Source organism: Marmota marmota, unplaced genomic scaffold (assembly GCF_001458135.2).
Source record: "Marmota marmota marmota unplaced genomic scaffold, marMar, whole genome shotgun sequence".
Lineage (NCBI taxonomy): Eukaryota > Metazoa > Chordata > Mammalia > Rodentia > Sciuridae > Marmota > Marmota marmota.
In genome coordinates, this window is record NW_026000057.1 from 38,574,291 (window position 1) to 38,594,430 (window position 20,140).

General features: G+C 38.4%; 1 protein-coding gene across 14 annotated transcripts in view; it reads right to left on the bottom strand.

The window, feature by feature from the left end:
• Col25a1 (collagen type XXV alpha 1 chain) overlaps window positions 1-20,140 on the bottom strand; it is a 469,539-nt gene that overhangs the window by 187,374 nt on the left and 262,025 nt on the right. For all 14 annotated transcript variants that reach the window (XM_048813730.1, XM_048813728.1, XM_048813727.1 and 11 more), the window contains exon 4: window positions 20,009-20,016. In XM_048813730.1, the coding sequence (XP_048669687.1) occupies window positions 20,009-20,016 (8 nt within the window). The remainder of the gene's footprint in view (window positions 1-20,008; window positions 20,017-20,140) is intronic.

Genomic DNA, 20,140 nt, shown 5'->3' on the forward strand with positions numbered 1-20,140 from the left:
AAGGAAAAGGAGGAACAGCATTTAAAACAAACAACAACAACAAAAAAAAGAGAGTCTCAGAAATCAAGGTGGATGGGTGTGTGTGTGTGTGTGTGTGTGAGAGAGAGAGAGAGAGAGAGAGAGAGAGAGAGAGAGGAGAGGAGAGGAGAGATGATTATTCTAGGACTGCAAGGATTCCAGAAGTTTTACTGTAATTGATGGAGCAATGAGTCGAGGAAATTAAGACAAGAACAAGCTCCACAGATGTCAAGCAGGTGTCCTGCAAAGTGCCAATTCTGATTGGTTGCCTGGAATAATGTATTAAGAAAGCTGAGTTTAGGAAAAGAGTGCTGGAATTAATCAGCAACATCTACAGAAGGTAAAAAGTGGAAAGGATGTGTGCCAACTACTTGCTAACCTGAGTAGTTAATTTAGTAACTGTGCAAAGGAAAGAAAAGAGAGGGGACGGTAGAGTTGGGGAAAAGTGACTCTTTGATCTTGTAGTAAGGTGCCAGGTAATTGTAAGTGTCTCTAAACTGACAGAAAACTGTTACATTGGGAGACAGAAATGGCTTGTGGAGCAAAATTAATATGTAAGAGAACACAAAAGGAAGTAGAGCAAGAGAATGAAGATTAGGAGAAGGGACAGCACTTTACCTAAGAGGAGGAGAAACTCAAGACGCAAACTTGCATGTACAGAGACAGAAGTGGAAATATTCCATGCCCCAAACCTCAAGGGACTCTGAAGTAGAAGTCTGTTGGGAGTGGGAAGAATAAGCTTGACAGCTTATTTATGTATTCACCTAATATACGTTAAGCACCTACTGCATGCCAGACATACAGAGTAAATAAAGTCCCTGCTATCCCTCTGGCAGGAGAGGCAAACGTTAAGAGAAAGGTTTATAAATAAGATGTTAATAGTGAAGCAGAAAAATATCAGAGGATACAGAGGCTAGAGTATCCAGAGGGAGGGTGCTCTTTTACAGGTGGTTACGGGAAGACTCAGAACAGAGGAGAAGAGGCAAAGGAAAGAGCAAGAGGACATGCCCTGTAAGGTGGAGAGGGCTGTAACATGCTCTAGTAACTGACGGCACGTCCAACCTGGAGTGAGTGACAGGAAAGGGTGAGGAGTCAAGTCATAGAAGGGAAGGGGCCAGGCCCCATGGACTATGCCGGTCATGATGATGACTTGACTTGAATCTAGAAGAGGCAGGAAGTCACAGGAGAGGTTTTACGTGAGGAAGCAATACAATCTGAGGTGTTTGAAAAGGATCATGGTCACTCTGAAGAAAAAGCTGCAGGAGGAAATGGTGGACCTATGACGAGAAGTCAGGAGGTTCCTCTAACATTCTAAATGAAAGATAAATGATGGCTATGCCCGTAGGGTAGCAGTGGAGGTGAAAAGTAGTCAGATTCTGGAGAAAATTTTGAAGATAGATTGAATGTGGGGTGTGAGGGGAAAAAAAGGGGGAGATGGGAATGATCCCAAGGGTTGACTGGAGCAATTAAAGGAACGTGATGCCCTTTATCCTTTATGGGTATGCAGAAGACTGTAAGAGAAGCAGCTTTAAAGAATAGAGGTGGAAATTCCAGAATTCACTTTGGACACGTTGAGTTTGAGATATATATGAGACATTCACATGAAGGTCTTGAATTGACAGTTGGATATACAAGTCCAGAGTTCAGAGAAGTAGTCTGGGCTGAGCTATGCACAAGGGAGCCTTTAAATACAGATAATATTAAAAGTCACAATATGAGGTCACCTAGCAAGGGAATGTAAAGAAGGAGAAAGGTCCAAGGACTGAGCCCTTCAACAGCCCATCATTCAGAGACTATGATGAAGAAATCAACCAGCTAGCAAGGCAGGCTGAGAAGTGGCGAGCGAGTCAGGAGGAGGACCCTGAGAGAGTGAGACCCAGAGAAGAGATGAGAAAGCAAGGCATTTCAAGAAGGAATCAATCAACTGGTCAAATGTGGCCCTGAAAAATTTGATCTGAACCCTGATCAATAAATTTGTCAAGATGAAGATAACCAGTGATCCTGGAAAAGAAAGTTCCAGCAGTGTGGTATAGAGATGCATACTTTAAAAGAAGAGAATAGGAAAATAGCAGTTGAGGAATATGGACAACTCTTTCTAGGAGTTTGGTTATAAGGGGGAGTGAATGAACGGATATGACAAAAAACTAGGACAGTGCAGGGAGAAAGAGGTGGGGTCAAGGAAGCTTGTGCTTTATTATGTTTTAAGATGGAAAATATGGTGGCATAATTTTATGCTAATGGAGTTATCCAAAAGAGAGGGAAAATTGATGATACAGGAGGAGGGCAATTGAAAAGCAATGATCTTGAGCAAAGCAGAGGGGACTGGACAACTGCATGAGTGAAAGGACAGTCCATGCCTGGCAACAGGAGGGAAGGAGGGCAGGAATCTGAGTGAATTAGCAGATAGGGTGGGGCAGAGTATAAATGCTACATTCTGATTTATTCCATTTTCTTATGAATAGGAAACAAAGTTATCAACAAAGCTAAATGGGAGGGAGCTAGTGGAGGAATTGGGAGCAAGAAAAAGATGTAAAATAGTTAAGAAAGTAAGAGAATGACTGCATTAGGGACCTGTAATAGACTATTGACTAGCACTACCCTCTTGAGATTAGGGCTCCTGAGTTAAAAATGGTACCAGTGTTCAGAGATGTTTTCCTCCAGGCACATTCAGGGATTCTGGTCTCGGTGCCAGATAGGGTGAGCTGGTGTTAACTAGGCATGAAATTTTCCCCCATCAGGACAGAGGGAGAGAAGGAGAAGGTAGAGAGGATTGTGCAAGAACGTGATTTTGATGGTGAAGCAAGACATCTAATCTGCTAGGGAGGGAAATGAGGAATGGGAGGTGTATGAGATACTGTTTTCCACTTCTATTTCAGAAACTTCTTTTTATTCTTTCCACATTATTTTTGTGATATGCCCACAAAGCTAGACTTAATAAATTCAATTGCATCAAGACTTTTATCAATTAGTAGAGGATTGATATATTATTATTAATTTTTACTGGTAATGCTTAAACAGTTTTTAAAAAACATGCTTTTTAATTTATTTCAGCTGTTTTATGCTTCTACCTCGTATTTAATTAGTCTCAGTAATACATTTTATAAAAAAATAATAAAGATATTATATTTATTCAATTAGAACTCAAAAACCACTTATGCAAACTTGGAATTTTTAATATATTCTGAATTTCCTTTTAATTCCTAGATATTGCCTTTAGACATGCTCACCATGAGTTATCAGAGAAACTGCATGATCACTCATGAATCACTCACCTTTTCTGTAATAAAGCCAAATGAACTTTACCAAGCAAGTCGCAACACTACAGAATGACAGTAGCTCTGTATACAGAGCACAGACAAAATGCCAGAGGAAGAACTCTTGTCCTTGGAGCCCTCAGGCAGCTCCAGCAGGATGGACTAGCCAGGTCTTAAACTTCACTTTTCCTCCATCATCAAAGGATCTCATTTGGATCAAATCAAGGTGCAGTTAGACCTGGCAGTCAAAGCCCTGGGCTCTAGTCTCTAGAGAGGCTGTTAGCCCTGTGACCTCCCTCCAATTGCTACCTGCTTCTGACCCCTGGAACACCCTGTTGCTGCTGTCCCACAGCCCCGAGTGGCCTTCTGCTCACTCCACTTATCAAAATCCCATCCATGATGAGGGGCTTATACCTCCTTCACAAAGCTTCCCCTTCTCCCCTGTGGCAGAGAACTTCATTTCCTGTGAATATCCACGGATACTGTCTCAATTCTTTCATGACGTTACAATCTGCCTGAAATTACAGGCGTTGGTGACTCATCTCTCCTACTATGCTGCCTGCTCCTTCAATGGCTAATGCACATGGGGCAGTGCTAATGCTTTTTGTGAACTTCAGTAGGTGCCATGAAGAGCGCCACCTCACCGTTGTGGAAACTAAGAGAAACACTGAGTGACTTGCCCAAGATTACACAATCAGTGGAAATAACTAAGCTACAGACACTCACACTCAGTTCTGTTAGATTCTAGAGTCTACACTTTTCTAACTATGATGTCATACCACACAGTCCTTGGGCAGTGAGAAACATCATAAACATTTTACTGTAAAAATTCCTCCTTTTATGCATTTGTATTTAGTCAATATCAACTACTTAAATGTCAGGCACCACAGGGATGCTAGATAAACAAGAAAAAAATAAGATTTGGACCCTTTAAAGGGGGACTTAACAGCCACAGGCAACACAGAGGCTCAAAAATTCTTTCAGATTTCCTTATTTTGTTCCTATGCTTCCCAAGTGATTGGAAAACCTTGTAACAGAGGATCAAATTGTGAGAACTAGTTAAAATTCTCTCCTAATTAAAAAAGAATTGATTGTAATAAAAAATAAACCATTTTATTTTAACAGGGAACATTACAATTAGCGATGCTGGGATTGAATTAGAAAATGTAATATTACTGAGAGTATTCTGAATACATTTCTTTTCTTCTGTAATACAAATGTTCTCAGTTGAGACAGAGAATGTAGCTTAGCATTTTTAGAGCCACTGGCTAAATTACCTCTATTGATGAGGCTCCCCAGGTTCTTTGTGAATGATTCTAAATAACTGCTAAGGGATAAAAGAAAGTGTTGCATGGGCTGTAGCCACAGCATGCTCAGGAGTCTACTGGGGAGAGAATGGAGCACATGGCTGCATGCACGAATGGCTTCATCTCCCACCTGGGGCATGGCTGACTGGCCCACTCTGAAATTGTATAAATGAAAGGAAGTAGGCTAAGGTGGACATTTGTATTAATAATTGGTGTGCATGAAGTAAATCAGGCTAGCCCACCAGGTCCTTCTTAAAGGTAGAAAGGCAGTACAAACCTTCAGAAATAAAGTCTGCTAAAGCCATCTTTTCAAAGCTTTTGACAAAATGCAAATCTCAGTCATGTTATTTTTTATTTTTATTTTTATTTTTTGAAAGGAGAGTTCAGGGGAAAGTTTCAGCTCGGTTCACACAGAACACATGCACGTATATACACATGCATGTGAACTCTTCCAAAGACTGTACAGGGACATGAAGCATGAACTAGGACATGAGCAATATGGAGACTCCTTACACATAAAGGCAGTCAAGGGACCTGGTTCTGCCATTAAGACGAGGGAGGATTTTTCACCAATGTCAGAGGGCAGGTGTAGTAGAGTTCCGGGCTCCTTGAGCTCCTGTGTAAATTCCCATATGAGCCATCTATAGTACAGTGGAATCTGGTCCCCTTGTTTGCACAGTTTTGTTGCAATGCCTGGAGGGAGCAGTGTAAGGCACTTCTAACCAGGAGACCGCGAGGTTAAGTATTTCAAATAAACCATGATTCAGATTTTCAAAATTTTTCAGGAACTGATAGATTTGGAACATCTTTGCTTTATGATCCAAGAATATCATAAAGAATGAAACCTTAACGTGCCTATTTTCTGATGTAGAAAAAGTCAAGGTGTTTAAATTGTTTTCAACACCTCCTTTTCATGAACAGCACATAGTAGGTAATAAGAAGAAATATTAAACCCATTGAATGATTCTGTAGAACCATGTTTTCCTCTAAACTTAGTAGAAAAAAATCCATTGTATTTTGATGGCAATATCCTTTACCCCAAACACACATATTATTCAATCTTATGCCATTGCATAATAAATTTTGATTCTTACAGGTGTACAAACATTAATATTTAAATAATACTTGAATCCAAAAGGAACAAAATCAGTCACCAAGTTATTCAAGTATTTTAACTCAATTCAACAAGTAAATTCCCCAACCTTCTCTCAACCCCACTGCCATTTAAATTAAGATAAAACTGGAGATTGACAAAATTTTGAAGTCTAAATCAAGTAATTAAAGGATAATCAAGTAATTAAAGAATGTTATTTAAAGAATAGGAAATAAATTCCTTCCAAAGTGCTATTCTACTCCTTAACCCCACAAGTATTTAAGAAGCATAAAATGTAATAAATAGTACATGGCTGACTGAAACTCAAAAAACATCTTGACCTACAAATATTCACTTCTCTTAAGATCTGAAACCTCCATATGCACAAACAGAATGCTTATTCTAATCTATCTTCAATGTCACTCAAGACATACTTGTGATGTCGTTTGTGTCAGGATGAGGAGAACAGAATAAGCTGTGAAAAATGTCATTTCTGGAAAATTCGTTGGCTATAGTTCAGCAAGAAATGAATCTTTCTAACAGATGTGACACAATGACTTTGATGAATTGAACTCTTTACTATATGAAGCATTTTTAAAGATATTCCCTTAGAAATGAATTGATTTGGGTGCAACATACTGAATACCATTATTCACTGTGTCCTTTGTCACTACTGCCAAGTGGTTCTATGTTGGTGTAGCAATGGCCCTCTTCAAAGTCCCACTTGAGCTTCATCTGCAGTTCGTTAACTTAGAAAATGAAGAGATAACTTGGATTCAATCTCTAAGATTCCCAGCTACTAAACTCTATAATTTGAGTGTTCTGTGAATTCTCAGACTTTCCATGGTTTGAAGATTAAAATCTTAAGAAGAGATTCTTCTAAAACTTTATTTTTCTCACTTAGCAGAAAAGTTTGAGCTACCAAACATTCTGACAGAAGAGATAGTATCTTGGTTGATTTCTATAGATGCATTATTTTAAAATTTGTTAAGAATAAAAGTTTGCACATATCAGATGCTAAAACTTAATACTCCCCTATGGGGTTAATATTCCATAGGCTAGATCTATCTATCTACACATTATATATATATATATATATATATATATATATATATATATATATATACACACACACACATTATATATATATAATATATATACTTCTACATATATAAAATATATATTATATATAACTATACATATACATGTACATATATACATATATAGATAAGTAGCTAAAGTTTGATATAAGTAATATCCATATTATAGAGCTCCATAAGATAAAATGAATGGATAATGTCAAACATTCAGCTATTTTTGGTTATAAAGTAAAAATTCTGAAGGTTGCCAGTCACGATGGTGCATGCCTGTAAACTCGCAACTCAGGAGGCTGAGGCAGGAGGATCACAAGTTTCAGGCCAGCCTCAGTAACTTAACAAGTCCCTCAGCAACTTAGTGAGACCCTGTTTCAAAATAAAAAGTGTTTTGAGGGTTTAGCTCAATGTTAAAGCACCTTCGTGTTCAACCCCCAGTATCAAAAAAAAAAAAAAAATTTTTTTTTGAAGGTCTGCAATTTAGGATACCATTTAGAGACCACTCTTGGTATGGTAAGGTATTTAAAATCCTAGCCAGTACAGGGTGAGGCAAGGTGAAAATACTGCACTAAGAGCTGTTCTTTTGCAAGAGATTCATCATGCTGATTTTAATAGTATGCCACCTTTCATAGCTACTGTCAGTCAACAAAAGCAGGATGTAGTGAGGAACCACTTCACACTTGAAATGATTCTCACTTCCAGTCCCGGAACAAGAAACATCCTAATGTAACCCATCGCCCTGACTGCTTCCAAACTCTTCCCAAAAGGAATGCTTATATGGCCCATGAAGCCTAATTTACTGACATTATAAGAGTGTTAAAATCATTGAAAGTCCTAAAGTAGGCTGCCTCTTGGTGATCACCCTATTTTAGGGCAACAGAAAGAGGACCTAACACTACAGACAAAAGGAAGGTCAATTTCCAGTGATAATTTACATGCATAAAACCGTCCTGTTTAAATTATTTTTAACAGAAACCTAGAGAATGGAGTAATTAGTTATCGGAGTTTCTAGAAAGTATGAAAAGTTCTGAAATAAAGTATGAAATGAAAGAGGGATGAAAGAAATTGACCACTTTTAAGGATACTTTTTAATGACAAAATAAAAGCCTTCCCTCCTCACAATGATGAATAGGAGGAGGTTTCCCAATTCAAATTCATTTGCCTTGTGTTTTTGATTAAATATCTGCACATAGGAAACTTCATATTATAAGAAATATACAATCTCTGTAGTGAGTTTCCTATAAATTATGATATTTGATACAAGGTCAAGCCATTTTTCATTTTGTTCCAACGATCTGAAATTGCCATCAGCTTATTTATGTTCTCCAAACTCTTTTCTAAACTCTATTAACATCACCAAACTCAAGTTTAAAAAGGGAATTTCTACGCCCTCTAAACAGGGGAAGCTAATTCCTCCGGGAAAATAACATTCTTAACAAATAAAACCCAGGGGAATCTCGTCAGGCAAAGGGATAGATCCTCATCTTTCACACGACTTTCAAACTAGTAAACAATACGAGAATTCTAAAATAGTTTCTTTTCAACTCTTGCCATATAATGTACAAAGTAAGTTTGTATGCAATGGTAACTCCAGATCAACTTTCCAGACATGGAGATTCAGTGATTAGAGGCTTAACTTTAATATGCAAAGTAGAGGGTTGGATGGAGGTGGAGGGGGCGTCAGGATAAATAATCCACACAACTGGAAGTGGAAGTTTAGGTCATTTCCTATCCAAGGATATATATAGGGCATATTGGATAATGGTCAGACTACCTGAAAGAAAACCACAAGCTGATTAGTTCCACTCCAAGGGATGGTTTTTAAAAACTAGTTCTTATTCTTTACCATTGATTAGAAGTCTAAATGGAAGGCTACAAATGGTGAAAGATACATACATTCAGCCAGTTACCACAGAAGGGCGATAAATTATCTGGGGTGCCTGCAGAGAACTCTCTAATCCACTCTTTCAACTTCCACTCTCACCTGTGAAAAAGCCTGAGACTGTATGCCAATTGGTTGTTAATAATGCTCTCTGGAAGGGAGCAAGTTGAAATTGTTCCCAAAACTGCAAATCAAGAGACCAAGTATGTGTGTCTACTACTGTTGAATGAAATTATATATCAGAAGAAAAGACCATGTCTGCAGTACAGGGCTCAAGTATGCTTTCATGTGCTCTATAAAATCCATGGGCCCTGGGCAGCACAAAGCTCTGGAATGCTTATATTTCTACTCCCAGAAGAATAGCCTAACATAGATGTAGTTAACGGAAGTCTCCAAAAGGAAGTTTGTGATATGAAATTTAAAATAATTGTTTTTAAATTTGTAGTTTCCAGATTGGGTTTCTACTATGCCTGCCAAACCTTCCCCTTCTTTTTCTGTGGGTTAGCTACACAAATATGGATTTCATTTGGATATTCATAGAAGGAAGTGGTGATTCAGCCACTTGGTGCGGATGCTCTAGTTTTTCCCGTCTCCACTCTCCTCTTTGCCCACAGAACACTGGGAGGTGGGACAGGTCCAGAGCCAGGAGAGAACCGTGGAGGGAAGAAGTCAGGAGGAGCCAGCCCCTCGCCTCTGTGGCTTGGTCTGCAGCCCAGGCTGCCTGACTCAGACCTCCTGACTGATGCACCCCTCAGTTCCTGGGCACCCCCAACTGCTCCAGGACTGTCCTTTATCCTCCCTCCTGTTACAGGCTCCGGGCAACAGAAATGCCATCACCAACCACTCTATCTTAAATATAGGTTTCAAATTCTGGGTTTTCTGGAAATGTTTCATCCTCAAATGTGTCAAATAGATCATCTTGCAGCTGTTCCCACAGAAGTGTGCGTCTGCATTTATTTGCTGCAGAAAGGTCAGATACAAGCATTCAGAGCTCATGTTCTGCCTACCTGCCATTTAGAATCTGGGCTAGTCAGCTCTGTGTCACCATGCCCAAATACCTGACAAGAACGACTTAGAGGAGGAAAAGTTTATTTTGGCTCATGTTTCTACGGATTTAGTCATGGTTGGCTGACTCGATTGCTCTGGGACCAAGGTGAGGCAGTGCATCATGGTGGAAGGACATGGCAGAAGAGCGCTACTTACTTCATGGTGGCTGGGAAGAAGAGGGAAGAGGGGAAGGGACCGCACCCTTCCAGAGCATACCCTCTGTGACCCACCTCCTCCAGCCATGCCCCACCTGCCTGTAGTTTTTCCTTTTTATTTTTGGTACCAGGGATTGAACTCAGGATCACTCAACTACTGAGTCACACCTCCAACCCTATTTTTGTATTTTTGAGACAGGGTCTCACTGAGTTGCTTAGCACCTCGCTTTTGCTGAGGCTGGATTTGATCCTCCTGCCTCAGCCTCCTGAGCCACTCAGATTACAGGCGTGAGCCACTGCACCCAGCTTTGCCTGTAGAACATTCAAAATAGGATGGACTGATTGGATTATAGCTCTCACAATCCAATCATTTTACCTCCAAATATTCCTGCATTAACATGGGAGCTTTTGGGGGATATATCACATCCAAACAATAACAGGATCTATGTCCTTTAAGTCTGTCACTCCCCTTCTCTGAGCTCTACTAACAGCTATGTGAAGTAAAACAGAACAAAGCTCTCTGCCCACCTACCTCATAGGGCTGTGTCGTCAAATGATCAATAGCAAACAGTTTAGGTATCTAACATCTAATTGCATTACTATTAGCCAGGAATGGGTGTCACGTTATACATGCCTAATCTTACCCCCAAAGTTACAAAGTTATTCACATGGAATATGAAAGCTTAATCAAGGAAAGGGGTAAAGGAAGGAGGAGGAAACGATTTAGAATGGGAAGTACAAAGAAATATAGGACAAGGATGAGTGTACATCTGTCATGTTCAGTAGGGATCTGAAAAAGCCGAGTTTGAAGTGGTGTTTATTTTAAAACATCAGTGTAGAAGGATTATTAACTTTTTGTGTCAGGTTGATTAGGCTCTGGTGCCCAGCTATTTGGACAAACACTAGTCTAGATGCTGCTGGAAAGATATTTAGTAGATGTGATTAGCATTTATACTCAATAGACTAAGTAGAGTAGATTTCCCTCAATAATGTGGGTAGGCTACAGCCACCAGTGAAAGGGCTTGTGAGCAAAAACTGAGGGTTTTCCTAGAGAAGAGGGAATTCTACTTCAAGATTCAGCAGAGAAATCTTGCCCAAGTTTCCAGCCAGCTGGCCTGCATACAAATTTTGGATTACAATTGTGTGAGTCAATCTCATAAAATAAATCTCCCTACATATTTAGGTTTCCTACTGGTTGTGTTTCTTTGACAATCCTGACTGATAAAATCACCAAGGTCATTTTTATTAGTAAGCCCATTGATCCTTTTTAAAAAAAAAAAAAAAAAAACTCTGGCATTTTGCAAGAGCACTAGCACTCCAACCACGCCTGCAGCACAGCGTGAAGAGACTAAAACCCCAAGTGCATACTCATTTATGTCACAATGGGAACAGCTTGGAATCTCTACTCCATATTTTACCAATAATTCAAACTCAAAATATTCAAAACTGAAATCTATTTTTCTCCCTAGAAGTCTCCTTTTCTTGGGTTTCCGCCCCTGCAGTGTCCTTCTTTGCCCTCATTGGAGAATCATCCTCAATCTCTTCCTCTGGGACACTCCTCCCATCCTCTGATAAATCCTAAAAGTCTCCCTGATACCTTTTCAGCGGAAGACCTTCACATCCTCCTTCCTCTGCTCTTGCTTTTTTATTCTCTGTCCCAATGGCATGGCCCAGATTCCACCTGAGAGGGACTCAAGAGTCACCCCCACTGCTTGCTCGTCTTCACTACTCTACCTAGCCGTGCATCTCACCATTTCTACCTCATCAACGCCCCTGAATCTGCCCCATCCTCTGCATCTCCCCTGCTACCATTCTTCCACCCCATTCTATTTCCCACCTTAATAGCTGTGATACTGTCCTGATCATCTTTCTCTTCCCATTGCTCCTCCACCTTGGCCTTCAGCATGAGTGCTCTTCCCAAAATGTCTCCCCAGCCATGCTGCTGCTCTCCTGCTTAACTGAGTCTCTCAGAGCCTGCCTACATTTAGGGAAACAAATTAGCCTGCATCTGCATTTCTTCACAGCCTCTCTCCCCAGTCTCAGCTCTTCACTCCTTACTTTCCAATCTCCCTTCCTGGACTTTATGTTCTAGCCTTACTGAATACATGATTTCCCCCAAAATGCCATTCTTTCTTCTACCTCAAAGGTATTGAAAATGCTAACTTCTCGAAAATACCCACTACTTCGATTTTTCACCTTGATAAGACCTTGAAATTGATTGGATCCAGAGGTATCCCTGATGCCCTTTATATGCTAAATCTGGATCATTTACTCCTCCACTGTCCCCCCCCCCACATCCTGACATATCATGAACATATTTCTCTCATAATAGTGCTAGGATTTTGCTTTATTTCATTCTCCACAAAATTCTAAGATCCCTGAAAACAGGGATGTGTATTATTTGCCATTTTATCTCCATTGTACAGCAGAAGAAATGGCACAAGTTATATACTAGGTATAAGTTTGATGAATGAAAGGATGCTGTTTTAAATAACCATATGAACTAATGATTAACTATCCTTAAAGCATTTCCTGTGTCTAAATTCTACATTATACCTTTTGTTCATTCCCTTGACCACAGGGAAATTCTAACAAAAATTATGTAGAAATAAATACATTTTTTGTGTATCTTTGAGGCTCAAAATACTAGCAAGTAACAGAAAAGCAAAAGTTTTATGTAATTTAACTCTAAGCTAATTTATGAAAGCAGGAAGATTGTGAAATTAAACCATGCATTATAAATATCATTTATAAATTAAAACATTGAGACAATCTGGAACACTTTGGATTCCATGGCTTGATACCTTTTGAGTTCCACCAAAGGCAAAATTTAAGAACATTTAATAACTAAAGGAAGGAATGCTTTCCATATTCTAGCTCACAACCTAGTTTGGATCAACAGAACATTTTGTTAACTTAGACCAAATACAGGAGAGCTTCAAGGTGTCCACGTAAAAGGAAATTAAGCAGGAACCACACTTTGTTTAAGAGGAATCACAGCATTTTAAGTAGCTAGTTTAGAAGAATGAGAACATTGAGCTCTGATCATGTGCTGCTGAATACTATCAAATGCTCAGCCACTGAGAAGGAAAAAATGGTCAACCAGATCACTCGTTTGACCTTGTTCAAATTCCAACATTCACAATGGTTCTGCCTGCTTTTGTTACAGCACTCGATTTTAAAGTGGCTACTTGACTATAGGTAGATATTACTTTATAAATCCACAGGAGTCCCATAATAATTTGTCCCATAAGATGTGTGCTCATATAAACAGCCCTAGGAATTTAGCAATGTGACTAAGCATTTGGTGACAAGAAAGTAAAACAGGCAGGGGTTATGTGACACTCCATTTGTTAGTAGACTGGGTACTATGGTGGTATGCAGGTATCTAATCAATTAAAAGCAAAGACTTTAAAACTGATAAATTGAGCTTACTTTTTATTTTTTTATTTTTTAGAAACTCTTGACTGTAGCTGGGAGTACAACTCAGTGGGAGAGCACTTGCCAAGTATATATGAAGCCCTGGGTTTATCCTATTAAGTTTATTTTTTAAAAAACCAGATGGACATGTACTATATTCATTTTTTTAAGCACTCTTTAGCTCCCTTTTATTCTACCTACCCACTATCCTTGGAAGAGAGAGGATTCACCCCTAAACTCTCACTTTTTCTGCATTAATCACCTGACTTCACACCATAAGAACAGCAGGGATCACGCTTCACATTTCATGAAAGTGAACCTAAAAGTGCTCATCCTTTTATCACAGAGTCCTTATTAAAGATCAAACTTCAGTGTGAAACAAACAGGAATATGAGACAATATAGATAACCAATATTGTTCCTAGTTAAGGAGGTTTCCTTGTACCTAATTCTGTTACCGATGAAAAGCCATGAAGTCATTCAGTGGCCAGAGAAACAGAAGGAAAGTCCATAGCAATGTGGACTAGTGTTTAAACATGTGGAAAATGTTTAAAATCAAAAGCCTTTAGGAAGTTACCTGGCAGGCCTGGTCTCACCCCCTGGTATTAATCCATTAAGTCCCAAGTTTTCAATTTTGCAAAGATTTCAATGAAATCAACACATGCATCAAAATAGAGCTAATGTATCAATATTATAACTATCATATTATAATATGTACTATATTTAAATTTTTATAGATGTTCCAGATCTGGAACAATAAGAAAAGATGGGCTAAAACCCCACTGTGCTTATAAACCATCCCTCAACTTATACGTTTTGTTTTGGTACTGGGAACTGAACCCAGGGGTGCTTTCCCTCTGAGCAACATCCCTAGTCCTTTTTATTTTTTTTTAATTTTGAGACAGGATCTCACTAAATGCTGAGAGTCTCATTAAACTGTTGAGGCTGAGGCAGGCTTCAAATTTGCAATCCTCCTGCCTCAGCCTACCAAGTCACCGGGTTTATAGGCATGTGCCACCATGTCCAGCTTGCTCTCTATTTTAAATCTCTTCCTTCTTTGTTTTTTTCTAGTTGGGTTTCTAATGATAATAGTTTTAATGAATACTCTTTAAATTGCAACAGAGGTCATGTATATATATACATCTCTCTGGGGATTCTTAAGAAATTATTTCCAGATAAGATATCAGAGATTTCCCTAATTTGTTTACCTTTTCTTCTGAGCTCACAACTATATCTATCACCCTGAAAGTTAGATAGGAATCTGATTTGACTCTCTTCAAAGGATCGTGGTTGGAAGTAATACAAACCAAAAAAATGTATACTTCCAATATTTTTGCTCAAAAAAAAAAAACCCTCCCTTCTGACCCTCTACTCTCTTATATATTTGATGGCTATAGGTCCATGCCCAGTAGACCCTTGGAACCCACAAGTTGATGATGGCAGAGTCTCCATTCATCTGGGTCCCTGAAAGGAGAATTGCCCCTAACCACGTATAAGACATGAATCTTTATTGTGGTAAACCAGTAACATCTCAATGTTTGTCTGCTACAACAATTTAAATTATTCTAAAACAGATGGTATTCAGAAATACCCCACAACAAAAACCAATGTTGCAAAGAAAAATAACATTTAAACTTGCATATCTATTTTCTCTTCTTTCTTTTTTCTTTTTCCAATTCAACATGCTTCAATTTATCACAGTTCAAATGTAAACTTACTAATTGTCATTGCCACTTTCAGAATTTAAAAGTTCATCTTAACCTGGCATACAATCTACAGAACCAATAGCAGAGGAAGAATTAAGGCAAATCACTGCTAAACATTGACCTCACCAAAAATGGCACCTGAACCACTCAAAAGAGCAGAAATGACAAGCTGGGAACCTCCCAGTAGTTGGTTTATAATTATATTCCTTTTTTTCTCCCTCTATTCTAGAAGGCAAATAAAACCTGCCATAGACCATTGTCATTCTATTATAATTTCATCCCCAAGTAGCCTTCAATGACATATTAATTCTCCAGTTTTTCATTTCTTTAGCTTGTTCTGGTGACTGGATATATCTCACTATCTTGGTATGTTGTAATAATACTACCTCCTACAAGATGGATTGTTTGCTCTTTCCATTAACAACAGTACCCTATTATTACAAGAGAAGAGTCCCTACCCATTTAAAGAGTCAAAAGAGAAACAATATTTTCATAATTAGGCAGCAGTATAAGAAAGAAGTAAGTATAGGAACTTTTTATGAGAAACTTCAAGAAAATAGGTTTCTTGACTCAAGAGACAAATGTCACACTTTACAGGATTGGCTTCCTTTAGATGATAATTAGATGATTCATCATAAGTTAGTTTTAAATAACTGGAAGTATGAAAGAACACATACAAGTTGTGAGATCTACAAGCAACTAAGGAGAGTGTGATATGAACCATACACAATAGAGGATAAAATAAGATAACTGCAAAGTAGGTGGTAACATTTAGACCTTACTGTCTGAAAAACCTCTTGTAGAAATATGGGGACAGAGAGCTTTAAAGAGAGATAGGCCTAGGGCCTATGTTCAAATTCCAGACCTACCTCCTGCTTGATGTGCATGTTTGATCAAATTACTCAAACATCCCAAACCTCAGTTTCCTCCTCTGTAAAACAGGTGTGATAAATTTCTAGGTCACAGGGGTGGAACGAGAACTGGTAGGTAATGTGACATATGGTAGGTAGTTGCTATCGATTGTGGTTATATCTGGAAAAGATTTACTTTTGAATTAAAAATCGTATAGACTTCTTTTTTTCAATTTGAAGTAGAAATGTCAAGAGTTTCTTTTGAACGTTCTACGGAGACTTCTCTTCCTAATTCATTTACCACATTGGCAGAAATAGCACTGTAAGCTTAACTTGGCCGAGTCTGCTTCATTCATCTGTCAACAAGATTCTAAGGTTCAAACCGAGTTGACAATTGTGGAAGTTGGATGGAACGGAACTGCTGTGCAATGGCGTCATGTTTCACACCTCAGAGGGTTCTTGCTACCAACAATAACATCATATCTCTGTCAGTCAAGCATAATTATAGGGCTTGATAGACTGATACCAATAAAACAGCCAGTTAAAAAAGGTCTCCTGACTCCCTTCCAGCTGCATGTATAGGACTTACTTGATTCTGTGACTCATGAATAGTACAATGGTACTTCCTTTTGGGACAAAAGGACAGAGGGACTGCACCCCCTCCTGACTCTGAAAATCAGAACAGGAAGAAAATTGGCTCTATCTGAAAACACTGAAGTTATTTCGTAAATTTTGATCAAACCCTTTACTTCTTATTTCAATATGAATATATTCTAAAGACATCCAAAATAGGATACAATTTCATAGTCAGGAACACAATGGTCAGCATATCATCATTTTTGTAAGTAACAGTTGTCGCATTTGAGTTAGACACTCAAAAAGCCTGCATAGGGTTCTTTAAAGCAGTATGCTTATACTTGTTACCTTTATGAGAAAGAAAACAGAAAAAAGTATTTGCTACTCACATTAAAAAAAAATTACGTATATTGTCATAAAAGTGCCCCATTGCAGCCTTTTATAGCAGAGACTCCTATGGTAGTAACATGTTTTTGTTAAAATGGACAAGGTTGAATAGCTTCTTGCAGAGAAAATTGATATGTGGGATCTAATGCAAGTTGCATTTCAAGCTTTAAATTATAAATGATCTCAACATGCAAGAATATGGAAACTGACAAGAGAAACATATAATTACATATCCACACATAATTCTAGAGTGACATATCCAAGCTTTCCAAAATATATCAAATGAAGATATAAGTGCAAGGTTGCTAAACTAAATTTTATCATTATGTATGGTTTTATGGTTTTCTTTTCTTTCTTTTTTTTTTTTTTTGTTAAGTCTTATTTGTTAATCTTACTTGAGACCATTACATTGGGAGGGTGAAGAAAATCAGATGACTTGACTCTTTGTGATAATGAGGGACAATGTGATCTGCCATCCTCCCCTTGGGACAACCAGTCTGTTGCTGTTTGTTCCTTCAGAGCAGTGCCCTAATGCCATCTTTTGTATAATGAGAAAGTGAATGACAAGAGAATCACATCAGGATCCTCAGTTACACTTCATGATCCTTCTGTTCACAGGAAGCCACAGTGCTTCCCATGCTCAGGGCCAGAGGAAGTTTATTTAGTTGCCATAAATTATATGCCAAGAAGCAAGATTATTCAACTTTTCAGATGACCTTTGGACTTTATGTTTAGAGTACAGAATGATGGCAAGAGCATTTGTGATTAAATGGCAAACAATTATCTTGATGTCGTATCCAGTTTCTTATTTGGGGGGTATGTTAGTTACCCCACAAAAGCTAGCTTTTCCTTGCTGTGGCCAAAATGCCTGACAAGGACAAGTTAGAGGAAAAAAGATTTATTTGGGGCTCATGGTTTCAGAGGTTCAGTCTGTGGTCAACTGAGTCTTTGCTCTGAACCTAAGATGAGGCAGAACATCTGTGGAAGGGTGTTACCCAGGGAAGCTGTTCCCCTCATGGTAGTCAGGAATCAGGGAGAGGAAGGGAAGGGGCCTCAGGAAGAGGAACTCATCAAGAGCACTCCCCCAATGACCCACCTCCTCAAGTCAGACCCCACTTGTCTATAGTCACCACCCAGTCAGCCCAGTCAAACTTGGACAGATCTAATAGGTTACAGCTCTCACTACCCAATCATTTTATTTCCAAACATTCCTGCATTAATGCAAGAGCTTTGGGGTCTTGGGGGACACCTCATATTCAAAGCATAACATGGAGATAGCTGAGTGATATTTTAAAAGACACAAAATCAGGGAGATTGTTTTTTTCTAAAAATAAAATTACATAAACTGACAGATATCAGTTCATAGAAAACAAGTAGAAGGAAAAGCTATACATAAAATTAAAATGATGCTAAAATTAGGAGGAATAAGATCACTAGAAATTAAAATCATCAATAATTAAATACTGCCTTTATAAAAATATGTTGTTAATAAGTATCTAATCATATTGCTATTATTCATTATTTACTCATTCATATTTACTCAGATATAAGAAACATAATGGAAATTTGTTATAAAGTCACTTAATTTGTACCTCTAAAGCAAATTTTAATAGAAAGCAGATAGTTCTTAGAAGTCATGGATAGGGTTTAGAAATTAGAGTCTCAACCAGATTTCATTAAGAGGTATTTAACCTACGAGGGCCATATGATATAGGGTTCTAAGAACTATGGTAATATCCACTGTATTAGTAAAGATAGCATAGTTGATATTTTTTTCCTCTCTTTTCTCCCACTGAACATTATTGGAATGATAACATCAGAGGGTTGTTGAAAACAAAAGGAAATTACATGTCTAAAGTGCCTAGGCTATAGCCTGCTGTACATTTAATAATGCCAGTTCTCTTTCCTATATTTAATAACACGAGGACAATGGAAATCTTTAAGTAGAAAATTTGGACTAATAGATAGCTAAGAAAACAAGTGCTACTTGAATTTTCAAAGAATCAAAGAGGAAATATTAGTACCCTCGCAGAAATGAGATTTGACTATCTCTCCACATGGTGAAAATGTATGTCACACAAAAATGTCTTGAACATGCTACTCTAGCTGTAATCTCTGGGTTTTTTTCCTGGATAGTAGTGGTTTATTTCTAGTTTTAAAGACAGAGGCTTAAATAGGAAGCCAAAGAGTAAAGACTCCTAGACCCAGAGCATGCCATCTGCCTAGCATTAAGCAAGAGCTGAAAGTCAGTTACAGAAGCAAAGACTTTCTGACCGTGATTTATGTTCCATCCTTGAATGTGACAGGAAGACTGCAAAAGATATTTGGAAGCCAATGCTTCCTCTGAATCAAGTAAATGAGTATATGCTAAGCCCCTCTCCCCAGACCATGCTGGCCTGTTAGGTAAGTTGCCAATATGGAGTCTTTGAATCCTGCAGCAAACTGGCTATCTGGGATGAGAAAATATCTCAAGGCCAATGATCATTGCTACTGTAAAGGCACAGTGCACAGAATAAACACTGGGGTCAGACAAGAGATATCCAGGATATTACTCAAAAACACATCTAGCTCAAAGCTGACAAGATAATCTGTTCCTATGAGTGCAAAGCAGACTGGAATGCTAGAGCTATGACCTACTCAAGGAAAGAAAAAAAGAGAGTGAAACTCTCCAAGGGCTCCATCTCAGGCTCTTTATGCAGGCAAAGCTCCAACAGACTTCAAAGGGAGTGTTGCTAAGGAGGGAGGCCTGGGCCAAGCCCACAGGGGGTATCACTTCCAAGATCCTGTTGCCATCTACATTTGGTGGACTGGCAAATGCAAATATTTCAGATACGAGTTTAAACAGATGAAAAAAGAAGTGTGAAATAGCTTGGAGATTTGCTTGCAAAAGAAACCTCAGAATTCCAGGAAAAGTATTTAAAATCAGAAGCTTCTTAAGTTATCCCCAATGTCCCAAGTGAGTAATTGGTGTGTGATAAAGGATCAAAAATTAAATTGTGTTTTAAACGGTTACATATTGCACTCCAATCTCCAACATATCACCTGATCCCAAAATTGTGAAAAAACAAACAAAAACAATTCTTTCAAACTTAAGTACTCCTAAAAGGTCAATAACATGTTTCTAGTTGAAACATAGATAATATTTTGATGCTTTAACCAAATTTTAACATACATGATGCTGATTAATGTAGAAGAGCCCAAGTCATCAAATATACTTACAGGAGGACCTGTGGGGTAAGGGGTGGAGAGAGAAGAAAAAGAAAAAGGGAGAGATGAATTAGTGAGTGTGCAAAATGCTAAGATTAAATAAAAGCTTGAAAGATCTTCATCATTCTCATCACAATACAAGGG